The sequence below is a fragment of the Chinchilla lanigera genome, unplaced genomic scaffold (genome assembly GCF_000276665.1).
Source record: "Chinchilla lanigera isolate Chin_1 unplaced genomic scaffold, ChiLan1.0 scaffold00028, whole genome shotgun sequence".
Lineage (NCBI taxonomy): Eukaryota > Metazoa > Chordata > Mammalia > Rodentia > Chinchillidae > Chinchilla > Chinchilla lanigera.
The window spans coordinates 17820961-17837815 of record NW_004955429.1 but is presented as its reverse complement, the minus strand read 5'-3'; the positions used below and the strand labels follow the sequence as shown (position 1 = coordinate 17837815).

The 16855-nt window shown below is 53.8% G+C and overlaps 1 protein-coding gene across 3 annotated transcripts in view; it reads left to right on the top strand.

Moving 5' to 3' along the window:
• Positions 1 to 16855, top strand: part of Ift122 (intraflagellar transport 122) — a 62853-nt gene that overhangs the window by 20794 nt on the left and 25204 nt on the right. For 2 of the 3 annotated variants that reach the window (XM_005387089.2, XM_005387088.2), the window contains exons 4-13: positions 922 to 1000; positions 1761 to 1837; positions 3452 to 3518; positions 4262 to 4408; positions 5571 to 5732; positions 7502 to 7577; positions 14371 to 14562; positions 14643 to 14781; positions 15866 to 16068; positions 16689 to 16826. In XM_005387089.2, coding sequence (XP_005387146.1) covers positions 922 to 1000; positions 1761 to 1837; positions 3452 to 3518; positions 4262 to 4408; positions 5571 to 5732; positions 7502 to 7577; positions 14371 to 14562; positions 14643 to 14781; positions 15866 to 16068; positions 16689 to 16826 — 1280 coding nt within the window. The remainder of the gene's footprint in view (positions 1 to 921; positions 1001 to 1760; positions 1838 to 3451; positions 3519 to 4261; positions 4409 to 5570; positions 5733 to 7501; positions 7578 to 14370; positions 14563 to 14642; positions 14782 to 15865; positions 16069 to 16688; positions 16827 to 16855) is intronic. The other variant, XM_005387090.2, reaches the window with a different exon arrangement.

The following is a 16855-nucleotide window of genomic DNA, read 5'->3' as shown; positions in this document are numbered from 1 at the left end:
GGTGCATGGTGGGCCAATTGTGTCATTGTTTCTCTGTGTCATGGTAGTTCTCAATTGAGCAGTGGCGGCAGCCGGCCTCAGGACTGGTGTGCAACAGCACTCGCCGCTGCGTGGCTCCCCCTGCGCCGGGGGCGCTCCTATAAGGTGCCTACAAGGCAGGGAGCCAGCCGGTTGGAAGACCAGCACTCTCCACCAGTGGCTCCCTGTGTACCGGAGGCCCTCCTTCTGGGTGCCTACGAGGCCGGGAGCAAGCCAGCCCGAAGACTGGCGCTCCCTGCCCGTGGCTCCCTGTGCCCTGGCTTTGCTCTTTATTTATATTTTGTGTTTCTGTTTTTTTTTTTTTTTGTATCGGGAATCAAACTCAGGACCTTGTGCTTGCCAGGCAGGCGCTTGTGCCGCTGAGCTATATCCCCAGCCCTGTGTTTCTCATGTAAGAAAAACCATGCGGTATTTAAGCTCGTGTGTCTGATTTATTTCACTTAACATTATGGTCTCAAAGTCCATCCATGTTCCTAAAAGTGACTTAAGTTCTTCCGCCTGTATGGCAGTATGGTGCTGCACTGTGTGGCTACCACATTTTCTTTGTGTGTCCATCATTTGGTGGACATGTGGGCCACTTCCAGGGTGCAGCTGTTGTGAGTTGTGCTGCTGTGGGACGGTGTATCTTCATCACTGCTCAGTCCTGGCATAGACCATGTGCACGAGCTCAGCCCCAGGTCTGGGGCCCAGCGTCCTGATGCCGGGGCAGAGCGTGTGGGCCAGGTGGGGGAGCAGAGAGCAGGTGTGGCTCAGGGTGAGCTCGAGCTCAGTTCCCACCCAGCCTCAACATTCATGCCTTACAGAACCAGTTCCTAAGAAGTACTCTTGGGAGAAGCTGGCTTAAAATAAATGTGAGAATTTTTTTTTTCAAAATACTTTCAGGCAAGCGCTTTGCTTCTGGATCAGCCGACAAAAGCGTCATCATCTGGACATCAAAACTAGAAGGCATCCTGAAGTACACGTGAGTTGCCACTGACGGCTACCCGCCTGGCTCCCACTAACTGTCACAAGAGCCCAAGAGCTTTTCTTTCCAGCATGGACTCGGAGTTCAGTTACAGGGGCTTAGGCGGGGCAAGTCCTCACCGTCCGTGGATTGCCGAGGTCTGGACCTCAGCCAGCAGTGCCCGTGCCCCTCCGCTCTGGGTTTGTCACCTTCTCTTCTTGGAGACAGCACAAGGCGCGTCCACGTAAAGGAGGAAGGGTTTCTTTTGCCCAGGCAGCTGCTCATGGCAGGGCAGACCAGAAGCAGAGGAGGAGGGAGAATCCCAGGAGGGAGAGCCGCCCTTCTGGCTACTGGGGTGACCCTTGTCCTGAGCAGCCCTGCCTCTGAACAGCAAGTCAGGCACTGAGCCCCTCAGTGATGAGCACAGTGCCCCACGACGCAGTCTCCTTCCCCCTCGTGGCACCTCAGGGACATCTGAGATCAGACCATCACACTGGGTCTCTAGGTGCCACCATCAGTGATGGCCCGGCAGAGCGCTTGCTCTGCATGTCCATCCACCCTCAGCCCAGAGGAGGCCAGCACAGGGGCCTGGAGCAGGTGACATCTAAACTGGAGGGGTGTCTGGGAGGAGGACACCGGTGCCTGGGCCTTTGCTGGCTCTTCGAAGAGGTACTTGCAGTGTGTCCCAGGCTTCAGTTCACCAGGCACCTTCCCTGCAGCCCCTGTGACTCTGTGCCCCTGAGCCTGTTTGTGGTGACCTGCAGCTGTTTTCTCCCAGGCACAATGACTCCATACAGTGTGTCTCCTACAACCCTGTCACCCACCAGCTGGCCTCCTGCTCCTCCGGTGACTTTGGTAGGTGCTGGTTCCCATCCAGGGCCCCACCCTGGAATGTCTGAGATGCTACAGCCCATCTAGACATGGTGGCTTTGTCCCAAGCTGGGTGCTGCCTCTCCTCCCCTCAGCTGCCAAGGGGCAGCTAGACCCTGCGTCTGGTAGGACATGGGGTACTACAGGCAGGGGCAGGAGGGTGGGAGGCTGCAGGACAGGCAGCTGTCCTTACCCCTGTGCCCACCGTACCCAGTGAGTGTCAGGCACGCTCTGTGCAGCGTCGTACCAGGTGCGTTCCTGGTGCATTTGGGCCTGCTGGGCCAGCACAGAGGCGGTGTCCATCCATCTCCCTGGAGTCTGTCAGGTGTCTGTGTTGGGCGGGAAGCTCCGAGTTACTGCCATTCACTCCGAGTCAACGCTGGTGCCTGTGCGGAGAGGTTGTGGGCCAAGGGGACAGCACCCGTGCGGGTTCCTCCTGGCTTACTGGTGCTGACTGGGCTGCGTGCTGACAGCTGTTAGATGCCTGGGAGGAGTCAGGCAGGTGCTTAGGGCTACTGGTGACAGCCCCTGTGGTCCGTGTTCTAGTGAGGCACAGAGGCATCTGTGGTTCCAGCAGGGTGGGGCCACTCAGCGTGGCCAGGTGAGGCTAAGGCACCAGGGCCTGTGGTGAGGAGCAGCGCTGAGCACAGGTGGATGTTCTGGGCGGACCGTGCTGGGGGAGGGAACCTCGTCTGACACTGCCCCTGGCTGTGCAACAGTCGTGCGCCGGGCGCCCCTGCCACTCATGCTTTCCCGTTGGGCTGAGCAGATTTGCGTGTGTCGTGCACGTGTGACTGTCACTGCGGGTGCCGGGCCAGCGTGTCAGGGTTGGAGGGGTCACGACAGGTGACCAGTGTGCCGCCAGCGGGCCACATGCTGCAGTGCTAGAGGAGAGAACTGGCTCCTCAGAAAGCAGCGTTCATTACGATGAGCCAAGGGCGCTCTGGCTGCAGTGTGAGACTCAAGTCCCAGACAAGTTGGCCACAGCTTCACCACCCCTTTTTTCCTTGGAATAATTATAGTTTCCCAGGCAGTTGCAAAGATAGTACAGGAAGTCTCGTGTACTCCTCACCCAGTTTCCCCAAGTGGGTGCATCTGTTTCTTCTTGGCAGTACTAGGGATTGAACCTAGGGCTTCCACACTGAGCTACAGCCCCAGATCCTCCTGCCTCACCCTCCTAGAGTGCTGGGATCACAGATGTGCTCCACCCTGCCCTCTGGGTTCCATCTCGTGCACTGCTGGACATACCAAAAGCAGGAAATGGGGACTGGCACGTGTATGTGTGTGTGTGTGTGGTGTCATGTTCCCATGCGTGTGGATCACCACCACTGCACCCCAGAGCTGTTCTGCACCGCCCAGACCCCTCCTGTCCTCCCTGCTATGGTCCCAGCCCCTGGTAACCAGGAATCTGTTCCCTGGCCGGGTAGCTTTATCAGTCATGGAGCTCATGTGAATGGAATCATTGTGTGTCCCTTTGAGGCTGGCTTCTCACTCGCCGCAAGCCTGGGGATCCCCAAGTCACTGTGTGCTCCTCTGGCTTCTTCCTTTTTGTTGCCGGTAGTATCCACCCCATCTCTCTGCCATTCCCGTGCACTGCAGGGCTGTGGTCGCCGGAGCAGAAGTCAGTCACCAAGCACAAGTCCAGCAGCAAGATCACCTGTTGCAGGTGAGTGGAGGGCTGAGCTGCACCTGGCTTCACCTTCCTGTCCTCTCCAGACAAACTTGAGCATGGTGCTCCTGCAGGGAGGGGGCCTGCGTTAGTGCCTGGTCAGAGCCCTCTGTTTCCTTTTCAGTGGGAAAGACTGGTGCCTTGCTCCTTAGGTAGAGACCCACAGGTCTCGCCTGTCTCAGGCAGTCCACTGCCTTCCCTGCAGTGGCTGGGTTGATCCGGTGCTGGGAAGCACTGGCTTTGTGTGGGGAGAAAGCACAGGCTTTGCTACCAGACCCAGGGTCCACTCACTGTTGCTGGTGGACTTGTGATCTCAGGAAAGTGACCAGATCTTTGACCGGAGCCTGGAGTCCTGATAGCGGTGTAGGGCAGGTGGCAGTGTGTGGGCATGCGGCAGGCACTCCGTGACAGCAGCTGCTCTCGCTGCTTAGCACTGAGAGAGCCCGTAGGTGCCGTCTGGGAGCATCTGCCATGTCTGTCGGCCTGTCCCTGGCAGGGGTGCTCTCAGGTTGGGACTCAGGCACCAGGGCAGGGCTGTGCAGAGAGCAGGGGGTGCAGGGTTCAGGAGAGGGGCTCTTGTGCTTTGAGCTCCCCGGGACCCCAGGAACCAGTGCGATGTTAAGCCTGTCCCTCCGATTGTGCATCAGGGCTAAGCAGGGAGGATCAAGCCTTGGATGGGTACTGCTGCTTGCAAACCAGGGTCTCACCCTGTGTTCCCTCCTCTGCCCTGACCTGCACAGCTGGACCAATGATGGGCAGTACCTGGCTCTGGGGATGATGAATGGGGTCATCAGCATCCGCAACAAGAATGGCGAGGAGAAGGTGAAGATTGAGCGGCCAGGGGGCTCCCTGTCCCCGATATGGTCCATCTGCTGGAACCCCTCCAGGTACTGGGCAGATACTGGGAAGAAGAAGGGTCCTTTCCCTCTTCCCAAGGTCTCCAGAGGTTGAAAGTCTTCTTGCACTCTTTCCTGATCTGTTTGGAACCAGTGTTCCTTTTTTTTTTTCCAGTACTGGGTTTGGATTTAGGGCTTTCACACTGAGCTGCACCCCCAGCCCTTTTTTAATTTTTGAGACAGTGTCTTGCTAAGTCCCCAGGCTGAGCTTGAACTTTCGACCCTCCTGTCTCAGCTTCCAAGAGGGCTGGGATTATAGGGAGTGCCACCATGCCTGGCTGTTCTATATAAATGGAATTTTTTAAAAGCCCGTCTTGAGTTTTGGAGAGAATCCCAACAATTTAGCTAAGCAGATGAACTATGTAGGCCAGCCCTAGGTGTGTGTATGCACGCCAGCAGGAGTGTTAACGCGTGTGGCGTGCACATAGGGGGCCCATTCCTGTGTGAGCTGGGGGCTGAGTTCTTTGCTGGGTCTGTTTTTGTCTTTTCCCTTTTTCAGTTGTTCCTCCCAAGTCTGGGCAGAGTCTGTGCTCAGCTGTTCATATATAGCTTCTTCATGAGCCTTTTTTGTTGCCTTTGCCCAAAAGTCAAATTTAAGTCTACAAATGTCCTCCCAGCCTAGGGCCCCACCGGGCTTGGTACCTCCTCCAACCTCACACGCACGTTCCCACCGCTACCCGTGTGACTTTAAGGTGGATAATGGGCTAGATAATGGCCTTGCGTGATCTCATAACATCACTGAGCCACCAGTACCCCCCACCCCAGAGTCCTTGGAAGGTCCATTAAAGGGCTGAGTCCTTTACCAGCCCAATGTCACTGTGCAAGTCGGTGCCGTCTTGATTTAGGAGCTTGGTGATCCTGCTGCCTTCCCACACCGGGCTATTAAGCTTCTTCCTGACGCATTTTGTCTGGCCCGGGCTGTACCACATGTAGCTAATGCCACTGAAGGCCATTAGCCCAGCCCAGAGTTCCTGCTATTTGATTTTGTGGCCACAGATGACTCTGTGGGCTGCAGGCTGCCATTTTTAATTCATGAGAGGCAGGATGCCCACCACACCTGGTGGTCGCCCTCTTCCGCACAGGCCCTGGCTCCTTGGCAGTCTTGAAGCAAGACCTGGGTGACGTGACCGTGACCCGCCCTTACTGTTTGCAGCCGGTGGGAGAATCTCTGGATGAACAGAGAGAGCGAGGATGCTGAGGAAGGCATCGACAGCACATATTTTCAGGAACTCTCTTCCACTCTGAAGGCAGCAGTATACGATAGTCAGGGTAGTGAGGCAGAGGAGGAGGAGCCCACCGAGGAGGACGACAACCTGTGAGTGTCCCAAGGAGCCAGACCCCGCCCCAGGAGGGCCCATACCGCTGTTGGGCCCTTGGCCAAGCCTGGCAAAGGAGGGCCGGGGGACCTGGGGATCACACCCTGGGGCCTTGTATGCTGGTCCTAACAGGACCCACTGGGACTTGAGAAACCCTGGAGAATACTAAGGAGAAGGTTTGACCTTTCTGTGAAATCCCTGCCTGAAGAAAGCCCCTCCCACATCTCAGCACCATTCTGTCTTTCTGAGTGACCAGCTGAACTACGTCCTGTTTCTCTTGCTTTGGTCAGCATCATAGAGCTGCCCTCTTTGCAGTGACAGTAGAAATTCTTTGAGAGATGTGACTTTTTTATACTGGGTGTGGTGGCACATGCCTGTAATCCCAGCCTTCTGGGAAGCTGAGGCAGGAGGATCACTGGGAGTTTGAGGCCAGCCTGGATTATGTAACGAGTTCAAACCAGCCTGGACCACATAGTGGGACCCTGTCTCAAAAAGAAAAACTTTGTTTTTAAAGCCTGTGTGATATCCCTCCATACTTGCTTGAATGCTCTTCCATGGTGGCCACCTTTGTGGCCCTCATGTCTCTCCTTCCTCCCCAGCTGGGCCCGTGTGGGGGAGGAAGCTCTTCCCAGCCCTCCTGGTTTCAGGCCATCTCCCCTCCCTGGCTGAGATGACAGGTGCCATCTCGCTGGGACTGTTTACCCTGTGCTGGGTCCCGAGATCCCTTGAAGGCTGACGGGGTGGGAACAGGGGTTCCCCATCTGTGCCTCCATTGGAGCAACCCCTTTTGTCGTTGAACAAGAGCTTTGGTGTTGGATAGTTCCCCGTCCGGGTGAGGGGCAGGGGAGCCGGCGGAGGCCAGCAGCACACGTGGCGTGAGCCTGGGCCAGTGCAGTTGCACTGCAGTCACTGCAGGCCCCTCTGCCCACAGCCCTGTGACATCCCCTTCTGTGTCAGTGCCAAAGACATCTCCCACTGCCACTGAGGGCTGGGTTTCACAGCGGCACTGCCTGGGGTGTCTGTGTGCCCAGAGCCGCCGTCAGTCACCCTGGCTGCTCTGAGGGTTGCACTTCACAGAGCTGGGGTAGCATGGCTTGTTCAGACTGGGCTTCCTCTGAGCTGCTCCTTGCCGGGGCCCATAGCCCCACCCCCCGGTGCTGCTCCCCAAAGCACTCCATCTCAGACCACGGTTGGTCCTCAGAGAGCCCACCACCCTCAGGCACAGTGATTCACTCCTGCAAGACCAGCCTCTTGGGAGGCTGAGGCAGGAGGACCACATCGAGGCCAGCCTAGGCAACTTAGCAAGGCCCCATCTCAGTAAAATAAAAGAGAAACAGTAGCGCTACTCAGAAGCCGTTTCACCATGCCGGGACCCGAACTGCAGGAGAAGCCGGTCGTGGATGCCAGTTTCCCTCCTCAGCAGGAGCACGCAGTCCACGCCTGCTCCCCCACGACAGGTGTCCAGGCGGTCACCCACATGTTACAGGGCAACGGGGAATGCACTCCCGGGCCTGCGACCTTGCTCTTCCCGTGTGCAGTGAGGGGTGCAGTCCCAGCCCCACCAGCTCGTGACCTGGGAGCCGGGAGACCGCAGGTCCGGAGGGCTGGACTGACCGTGTGGAGGTGTGGGGGGCGGGTTACAGCTGAAGCAGTCGGGACCCTGACAGCTCAGCCAGGGCCTTCTCTTCCTGTTTGGAAAACCTCAGGACAGCCCTCCTCAGCCTGCAGCCTTGGCCTGTCCTGACCCCTTTTGTCTTCTGTTGATTAGAGAGGAACACAATGACATCCTGGCGGTAGCTGACTGGGGACAGAAACTTTCCTTCTACCAGCTAAGCGGGAAGCAGGTATGTAGCTCTGTGCAAACCCAGTTGCAGTCAAGCCTGTTCTGAGCTGGTTTCCTTCCCAAGATCTGGTCCTGATTATGCGCGTCACTGTTAGCCTGAGCTTACTGAACCTCAGCTGTGAGAACAGGTGCTGTGCCGAGTGCTTCCCACAGTCTGTCTCATTTGATTTCCAGCAAGTCCTGTGGGGCTGAGGCTTTGTTATCTATTTTTAATTTTAGTTTTTATCAGTGCATGTTTGCAGCACATGATGATCACATTCATCATGGAATATCTACCTTTTAGAAAAGAGGAGACGGGGCTGGGGATTTAGCTTAGCGGCACAGCGCCTGACTGGCAAGCGTGAGGTCGTGAGCTCGATTCCTGGTACCGGAAAAAAACCAAAAAAAAAAAAGAAGAAGAAAAGAGGAGACAACATGGTATTGGAACAAAAAGAGACGTGTGGATCAGTGGAACAGACCTGAGGGTACAGAAGCCTCCGCAGACATATTGAACTAGTTGACCTTGGACAAACAGCCCAAAAACATGAGGAGGAGGAAGGACAGCCGAGTCAATAAGTGGTGATGGGAAAACTAGTTACGTGTTTGTAGAAGAATGAAACTAGATCCTTATCTCTCACCACATTCTAAATTAAAACCGGGGCTGGGGATGTACTCAGTGGCACAAGCGCCTGCCTGGCAAGTGCAAAGTCCTGAATTCGATTCCTGGTACCAAAAAAAATGTCATTCTAAATCAAAATCAAAGTGGATCAAAGATCTAAACATTAAAACAGAAGCATTAAACCTTCTGGAAGACAAAATAGGTAAAACATTTGAAGTCATAAGAGCAGGAAAGGATTTTCTAAACAGAACTTCAGTTGCACAAGAAATAGCAGCAAGTAGCAACAAATGGGATTCTATCAGACTGAAAAGCTGTACAGCCAAGTATTCAACCAGCAGGGTGAAGAGACAGCACACAGAATGGGAAAATATTTTTGCCAGTTACTCCTCAGAGGACTAATATCTAGAATATACAAAGAAACACAGGAGAATTAAACCACTTGAAATTAAAGACCCAATCGAGGGGCTGGGGATTTAGCTCAGCGGCAAAAGCACCTGCCTGGCAAGCGCAAGGTCGTGAGTTTGGTTCCCGGTACCGGAGAAAAACCAAAATAAAAAATTAAAAAAATAAAAAATAAAGACCCAATCGAGAAATGGGCTAGAGAAATGAAGGATACTTCACAGAGGAAGAAATACAAATGGCCAACAAAAATATGAAGAAAAATATTCAACATCTCCAGCCATTAGAGAAATGCAAATTGAAACAACAGTAAGATTCCATCTGACTCCAGAAAGAATGGCAGTCATCAGGAAATCAGACAGTAAGAGATGCTGGCAAGGCTGTGGTGAAAAAGGAGCTCTCCTGTATTGGTGGGAATGTGAACTACCATTATGTACAACCATTATGGAAATCAGTATGGAGATTTCTCAGAGAACTGAAGTTAGAAATTCCATAAAGGCCCAGGACTTCCGTGTTCAGTGAGGATAGCAGCGAGAATCAACTAATGGGATTATGTCAGACTCATGCCTGCTAGGCATCTTCCCCAAAGAGCTTGAGTCATCACACTACAGTGACACTTGCACATCAGTGTTTATAGCGCACCATTTGCAATAGCTCAATCCCGAAGTGACCTGTATACCTGTCAGCAGATGACCGGATAAGCAAAATGTGGTATCCATATGTAATGGAATACTACTTGGCTACAAAGAATGAGAAATTTGAGGCCTCTGTCGAAAAATGGTTGCACCTGGAAAACACAATGCTGAGTGAAATAAACCAAACACGCAGGCTTAAATACCATGTGGTACCCTCATCTGAGTGAGGCAGCGTACAGACATGATAAAAGATGGCTAGAAAGGGACAAGGGCACAGATCTCGTCCAGGAGGGAAATGGTCCAAGGGAACAAGGAGAGGGGCGTGGGGAGGGGAAGGGAGGTGAGAGGACCAGGCCGTGTACAGGAACCTGATAACCCAGACAGATAGTATCAACAGGTGCGAAAAGGTGATTGGGAACTGGAGGAGGGGAGAGGGGGGTGGAAACAAACTTACCTGTGCACGTGCCCAGGTATGGGGACTGAGGTGCAGCTCGGTAGCAGAGCACTGGGCTGGCACGAGAGAGGCCCTGGGTCCCACCCCAGCAACAACGCCATCAACAGCCACGCTTCCCAGTGGTGACCTCGCCTTTGTGCCTTTGCTTCCACTTCTGCCAGCCCAGCATGAGGGGCTGTGGCGCTCACAGCCTGGGGGACATGCTCGATGGCGCGCGGCCTGTGTGGTGGGAGGCCTGCCACGGAAGAGGGTGGTGCCGCTGCACGGCGTCCATGAGAGGGCTGGTAGAGGAGGCGTTGGAGTAGGGCAGCAGAGGACAGCGGGCTGTTGTCTGGGCAGAGGAAGGAGAGTGTGTGGCACGTCATCCAGTGCGACGGGGTCCCAGCACCTATGGGCTAAGGGTAGATCTGGAGAGGGACGTGGGAGGCACGGAGCGGGGAAAAGAGGAGCTGATGACCCCAGAGGAGCTGCAGGCAGCAGGAGCGGCACCGTCAGGCCAGTCGCAGGTTTCTGGCCTCCAAGGACGTGGATTACGCTCTGAGAGGAAGGCGGGCGCATGGAGCGGGGAGACCCGCCTGCTCTGGGGCGTCCTTTCCCTCGCTGCATCCTCACTCTAAAGTACACCACAGGGGACACTTTGGGGCCACTTCCTCTGCTCCTGCCGGGCTACTGCTCATCATTTCTTCGGCCATTTTTTGTTTGTTTGTTTGTGGTCCTGAGGCTTGAACCGAGGGCCTTTGTGTCTCACTTGCACACCTCCATTTAAAATTTTTATTTATTTATTTATGTATTTATTTTTTGGTTTTTTTCCGGTACCAGGAATCGAACTCATGACCTTGCACTTGCCAGGCAGGCGCTGTGCCCCTGAGCTAAATCCCCAGCCCCTAAAATTTTTTTTATATTGGGGCAGGGTCTCGCTGTTGCTGAATTGCCCAACCTGCGCCTCAACTCGCAGTCTTCCTGCCCCAGCCTCCTAGAGTGTTAAGATTAGAGGTGTGCACCACCACACCCATTTCCTGTGTAGCTGAAAGAACAGATAAAGGTGGAAGATGGAGGCTTTGCTGAGACCCCTGTTTAAATGATCCACCATCCAGTTCCCAGGCCCTGTCATCCGCTTGGTGTGTGTGCCTCATCCAGTGATAACTGTTAGCACCCTGCTGAGCGGTGTCGGTGTCGTGTCCCAGGAACTGTGCGGACAAATAACCTGCAAGACTCCTGAGAACAAATGCGCGCACCACCCTGGACGAGCAGGGTCTTGGGGGAAGGGCTCATTACGGTGGTCTGGGCTGTGGAAATACTTGGCTGTTGCTTTTGAGTGATGAGCAGCCTCGGTCTGCCGAGATGAGGACCCAGCTTCCCCGGGGTTAGGATGGTGTCCTGTGGCTGAGTATCATCAACTCTGGGAGGACTTAGAATTAATTACAGGTTGGTGTTGACTGAGATGTGCTTGTGAAAGTTTAAATGTAGTGTGTAAGAGGATCTGGCATAGTACCAGTTGTGTTTATTGAGGTCCAGGTGTGGTCTGAACTCCTCACAGTAACTCAGACCCCTTAACAGACCCACGGGTGGTGCTGTGTCATCACCATTGTGTGTAAGGAGGCTGAGGCAGGGTGAGACCTCGGTCTCCTGCTTCTGGGTGCACAGGTCAGCCCATGGCCATGCCAGGGGGCTCTCCAGTGGTTGGGGACTAGAATCTGTATTAGGATTTCTACCAAATTGGTCTTGTAATGACCAGGGGAAACCTGTCACTGAGTAATTAATTGTATATTTGTGATTTTACCCGGAAAGACGAAATTCATAAGTTCCTTGGCAATGTTGGAATGTGTAAGAGAGTCATTGTATTTCCTACTCTGGCTTCAGTAGGTTTTTGAATCTGTATATTTATGTCTTTTACTGAACGTGGACAAATTATGACCCCAGTTCTTCAAATAGTTTTTCTCCTTTATCCTCTCCCGCCTTTCTGGAACGTCGCACACAATGGGGACTCTTCACGGTGTCCTCTGTGACTGCTCTGTCCCCTACTGTTTCTGCCAAGGCCCCAGGGAGTCAGGGCTTCACTGCAGTCTCGAAGCTGGAGCTTCCCCAATCTCTGTCCTGTCCGTGCCCGTCCCTAGCCTGCTGTCCTTGTGCCCCCGTGGTGACCACAGCTCGTGGAGACCTCCCTTGCCGCTGCCAGCTGCTGAGCCCTCTCGGGTTATTTTTTGTTTGTTTGTTTCCTCTTGAACATGGTTGGCAGTGCCTTGCTTCCTGGAGCTTCCTGTCTCTTGAAGGTGCATATGAGCGGTGTGCTTAGGCCCGGAGCTTAAGCCAAACTCTGTTTCCAGGCTGGACAGCGGCTAGCACTGCTGGGCGGGGTGTAGCTCAGCCAGGCTGCCTGACATCTGTCACTAGCGGGGAACTGGCGGGTCCCCAGGGACTCAGCGGAGTTTTCCAGCCTCTCTGTCCGGGACCTCCCACCACCCTGTGCTGCCTTGGTGCCCACATCCTCTGCCCACCCAGCATGGTGCCAATGAGTCCTGTCCTTGGGCGCAGGGCACTTGGAGAAGACAGGATGCCACTCCTGTGCTCCTACCCTCTGCGGTGGCCTCTCACAGGTGCCAGGGTTTGTGGTCATCGCCGCAGGAGGACCAGGCCCGTGGGAACACTGCGCTCGGGCGTGCTTCCATGTCATTGCTCAGGAGGTTTTTGGTTTCCTTGTTAGATTTCCTAGCATTGCGTCAGTGCTAGGGCAACTTGGTTGCCAAGCACTTGAAATTCCTAAAAAGGAAAGGAAGATTGAACATTTAGGGGAATTAACTAAGTTGAAATGGCAGCTAATTATTTAAAGGCTTTATTAATCTGTTCAAAATTGCATTCATTAAACAGTCAAAACCAGTTGGTTATTGCTTTTGTTTTAGGTTTATAAACGGGAAAATATTTGTAAATTGAGTTTTAAAACTTAAAAAGGAACTGGGTTCCTAGAGTTTTCTTTAGTAAGTTGAATATTAGTTTAATAGTGTGAGTCACAAAGAGCCTTTTATTCTCCCTAGAAGACCCCAGAGGTGGCAGCAGGAGTCTGGGCTGGGTTCTAGTGTGGAGGCACGGATAAGAGCTGTGTCCCAAGCAGGGGAGGTGTCAGGCTGTTCCCTGGAGGAGGGGAGGCGCATTACAGCCCTGGGTCTGAGGCAGTACAAAGAACAGACCTGGGAGCCAGGCACGGTGGCGTACACCTGTCATTTCGCAACAGGAGGCTGAGATGGGAGAATCAGCATGAGTTCAAGGCCAGCCCAGGCTGCATAGTGAGTTCACAGCCAGCCTGGACTACAAAGCAAGACTGCCTCAAAAAACAAAAAAGAAGAAAAGGAAGAAAGGAAGAGAAAAGAAAAGAAAAGACAAAACAAGAGCTGTGAGGATAGGGCAGGGATATAGCTCTGTGGCACAAGCGCCTGCCTGGCAAGTGCAAGTTTGTGAGTTCGATTCCCGGTACCAAAAAAAAAAAAAAAGATCAAGACCCATGAGGCCGCAAGGCCCCCAGGACAGTGCAGGTTCACTGTGGCTGAGCACTGGGTGTGTGAATTTCCTGCTCCAAGAAGGGAGAGACAGCCTAGACAAGGACATTTTCACATAAGAGCTTGCTGCTAGAGTAAAGAAGGAACTATTAAAACTTAGTCCTAGAAGACAGACAGCCTGCTTGATGAACAGACAAAGAGTCTGTGGCCATAAACACAGGAAACAACGCCCAACACCATCAGCCTGGGGAGAAACAAGCCACAGCGAGGTATCGCTTCCCACCACAATGGAGAGAGTAATGTCCCTAGGAAGCTACGTGTGCATAGACAGCTGCACTCACTGACCGAGCATGTGGCCCCTCAGAAGTTTAAACAGGAAGTCACCACATGGCCAGCAGTTCCTAAGGGAAGGGAATGAAGTGCTGATCTTGCTACACACCGTGAGTGACACTCGAAAGGTCATATCTCATGTGGCTCCGTTGCATGGAATGCCTAGGACAGGCGATCTGCAGGCACAGGAAGCAGGCCAGGGGCCACCAGGGTGTTGTGAAGAAGGAATCAGGGCTGGTTGCCAACGTGGCTGGGATTTCTCTTTGGGGCGTTTCCAGTGTTCTGCATGGTAGTGATGGTTGCACAGTTATGTGACTATATTGAAAGCCATTTAATTGTCCATTGTACATGGGTGCCTCATATGTTATATGACATATATCTCCAAAAAGTTATTATAAGCCAGGTCTGGTGGTGCAGAACTGTAGGCCCAGATGCCCAGAAGACTGAGGCAGGAAGATCACTTATGTCCAGGACTTTGAGACCAGCCTGAGCAACATAGTGAGACCCTGTCTCAAAAGAATGATACTTAAAAGTTTGTTGTAAAGAGAAGTAGAATGGGCGTGGTTTCAGAATAAGGGACAGTCTTTTGGACTAAACTCAGTTTTGTGGAATACTAAGAAAAACAAAAGAGCAAAGCTAGGGGTCTGTGGGGAGCCGTCGAGTCACAACCAGGGCCACATGGAGCAGAAAGACTGTCTTGGTCTCCAGGTAGCCGAGGAGCTGAGTGCCTTCCGGGCATGGAAGTGGCCAAGGGTGGGTGTGGTGTGGGTCCATGACAGGTGACCCAGCCAGTGCCCGGTTCCTGTCTCCAGCAGGGTGAGCCCTCCGTGGCTGGTGTGTGTGATCAGGGATTCAGAGCCGTCTCCCGCCTACCCATTCTCTCTCCCCAGGTTGGGAAGGATCGACTGCTGAACTTTGACCCCTGTTGCATCAGCTACTTCTCTAAGGGGGAATACATCTTGCTGGGGGGGTCGGACCGGCAGGTGTCCCTCTTCACCAAGGATGGTGTGCGGCTCGGGACGGTTGGCGAGCAGAGCTCCTGGGTGTGGACTTGCAGAGAGAAGCCTGATTCCAACTACGTGGTAAGAGGACGGCCAGACTAGACGTCAGACCGCCTGCATTCCAGACAGCAGGCGGCGGCTGACAGCCCTCTCCCCTGCAGGTGACGGGTTGCCAGGATGGCACCATCGCCTTCTACCAGCTGGTGTTCAGCACAGTCCATGGGCTCTACAAGGACCGGTATGCCTACAGGGACAGCATGACTGACGTCATCGTGCAGCACCTCATCACTGAGCAGAAAGGTGAGGGATGGAGACAGCGCACGGGACAGGAGGCTGCTGGGCATCGGGTCTTGCTCCTCGTGGCAGGCAAGGGAACGTCAGTTTCTTTGAGGCTGTAATGAAACCGGTGAGGAATGTTCCAACGCTACATTTTACAAATAATTCCAAGGGGTACCAGGACGCCCCGAGAAAGGGAGGCTGACAGTGACAAGCTGGGGGCAGGGTGGCTGGCCTGCATGGGGCTCTGTGGAACTCCACGCTTCTGGGTGCAGCCTTTGGAGAGATAACAGGCCAGAGGTGAGCCAGGCTGGTTGGAGGATCTGGGTTCCAGGCCGGGCCCTCACAGTACCCCTGTGTCCCCAGAGAACCATGCTGGGTGGCAAGCGAGAGCCCCCGCTTCCCTGTGGGGTGCGGGCTGTAGGGACCAGGCTGGGTTCCGTTCTCATAGACTCAGCCAGCTGCCTTGGGCCCGTCCTCAGAGCTCCTGTGCTGGGAGATTCTGACTGTGGCGGTGTGGCCTCTGGGACCGCTCAGCAGTGTCTCCTTGGGATGTTTCTCCTGCCTGGCCTTCAGGAGGCAGAGCCCCTGTTGTTGAAGAGCCCCATGTGGGCTTCTGGTAACCAGGGTGCTTGCTGCTCTGCAGAGATTTGAAATTCAGGTTCAGCAAGGGGTGACTGCACTGTATTCTTTTCCATCCTCAATTGTGAGCTTTGGACCACAAAGATTGTGTTGTGTACAGAGATCGTGTCATATACTGAGACTGTGTCATGGGTAGAGACCGGTCCTGGACAGAGAGCCTGTCATGTGAAGAGATCCTGTTGCATGCAGGGTTTGTGTTGCATACAGAGATCCCGTCGTGTACAGAGACCCCACTGTATAGAAGACCCCGCTGTTACCGAACGTGTGTCGTGTACAGAGCGTGTGCTGTATGACTTCGGGCCTCCTGCTCAGCCGAGTCGCTTGCATACATTAGGCTTCATAAAGATGTTTAATGAGTGTCTCACTTTAATTGCCACAGCATTAAGCAAATGATGGCTTTTAATTTCTCCCCCTTCCACCTCACTTAACAACCTTTAGCTAGAGTCTGATTCTTCTCCTCTGACAGTTCGGATTAAATGCAAAGAGCTTGTCAAGAAAATTGCCATCTACAAGAATCGATTAGCTATCCAGCTGCCAGAGAAGATCCTCATCTACGAGCTGTATTCTGATGACTCATCGGACATGCGCTACCGGCTGAAGGAGAAGATCCTCAAGAAGTTCGAGTGCAACCTGCTGGTGGTGTGCGCCAGCCACATCATCCTCTGCCAGGTGGGTGGTGGGCGAAGGTCCCGGCCTAACCCCTCACCCGGGAGCATGTCCTTCCCACCAGACCCGGTGACTTTTTTGGTGGCTTTTGTTTTACTGCTGTCCAGAGAGTCAGGCTCCACCAGAAAGACATAGGCAAGAAGGAAACGCTTTTTGTATTGTTACCATTTTGTCCTCCTGGTATCAGATATATTTTAGTGGCTTAGGGCACAGCTTGGTGCCTCACAAAATGAAGATAAATTTTTTGATAAGCTTGTACACAAAACTAGTAAGGGAGTTTTATCTCCTGAGGTTTTTTTGCCTCACAACAAAACTTCTTAGAAGTTTCTAGGTCAGTGTTAAGAGCGGTTTGGAAAGACTGAGAGGAAGCTGGTGGAGATGACGTGGGGTCACCCAGGGCTGCTAGAAGTGACACAGTGGAATGGCTATAGCCGTGTAAAATGCACTGAGATCTGAGAATTGGAGGCCCTGGGACACCACAGGTAACAGTCGGGGTGTGGTATGGTGCGCTAGCCCTAGCCGGCAGCCTGCAGGGAGGACACAGTCCCAGGGACACAGAGCAGGCCGGTCCTTCGCCCTCCACAGGGGAGGCCTGGGCGCTCACCCTGGGGGTTGCTGTCTAGGAGAAGCGGCTGCAGTGCTTGTCCTTCAGTGGTGGGAAGGAGCGCGAGTGGCAGATGGAGTCCCTCATCCGGTACATCAAGGTGATTGGTGGCCCGCCCGGCAGGGAAGGGCTCCTGGTGGGCCTGAAGAACGGCCAGGTGAGTACTTGCTTCCCTGTCCCCTCAGG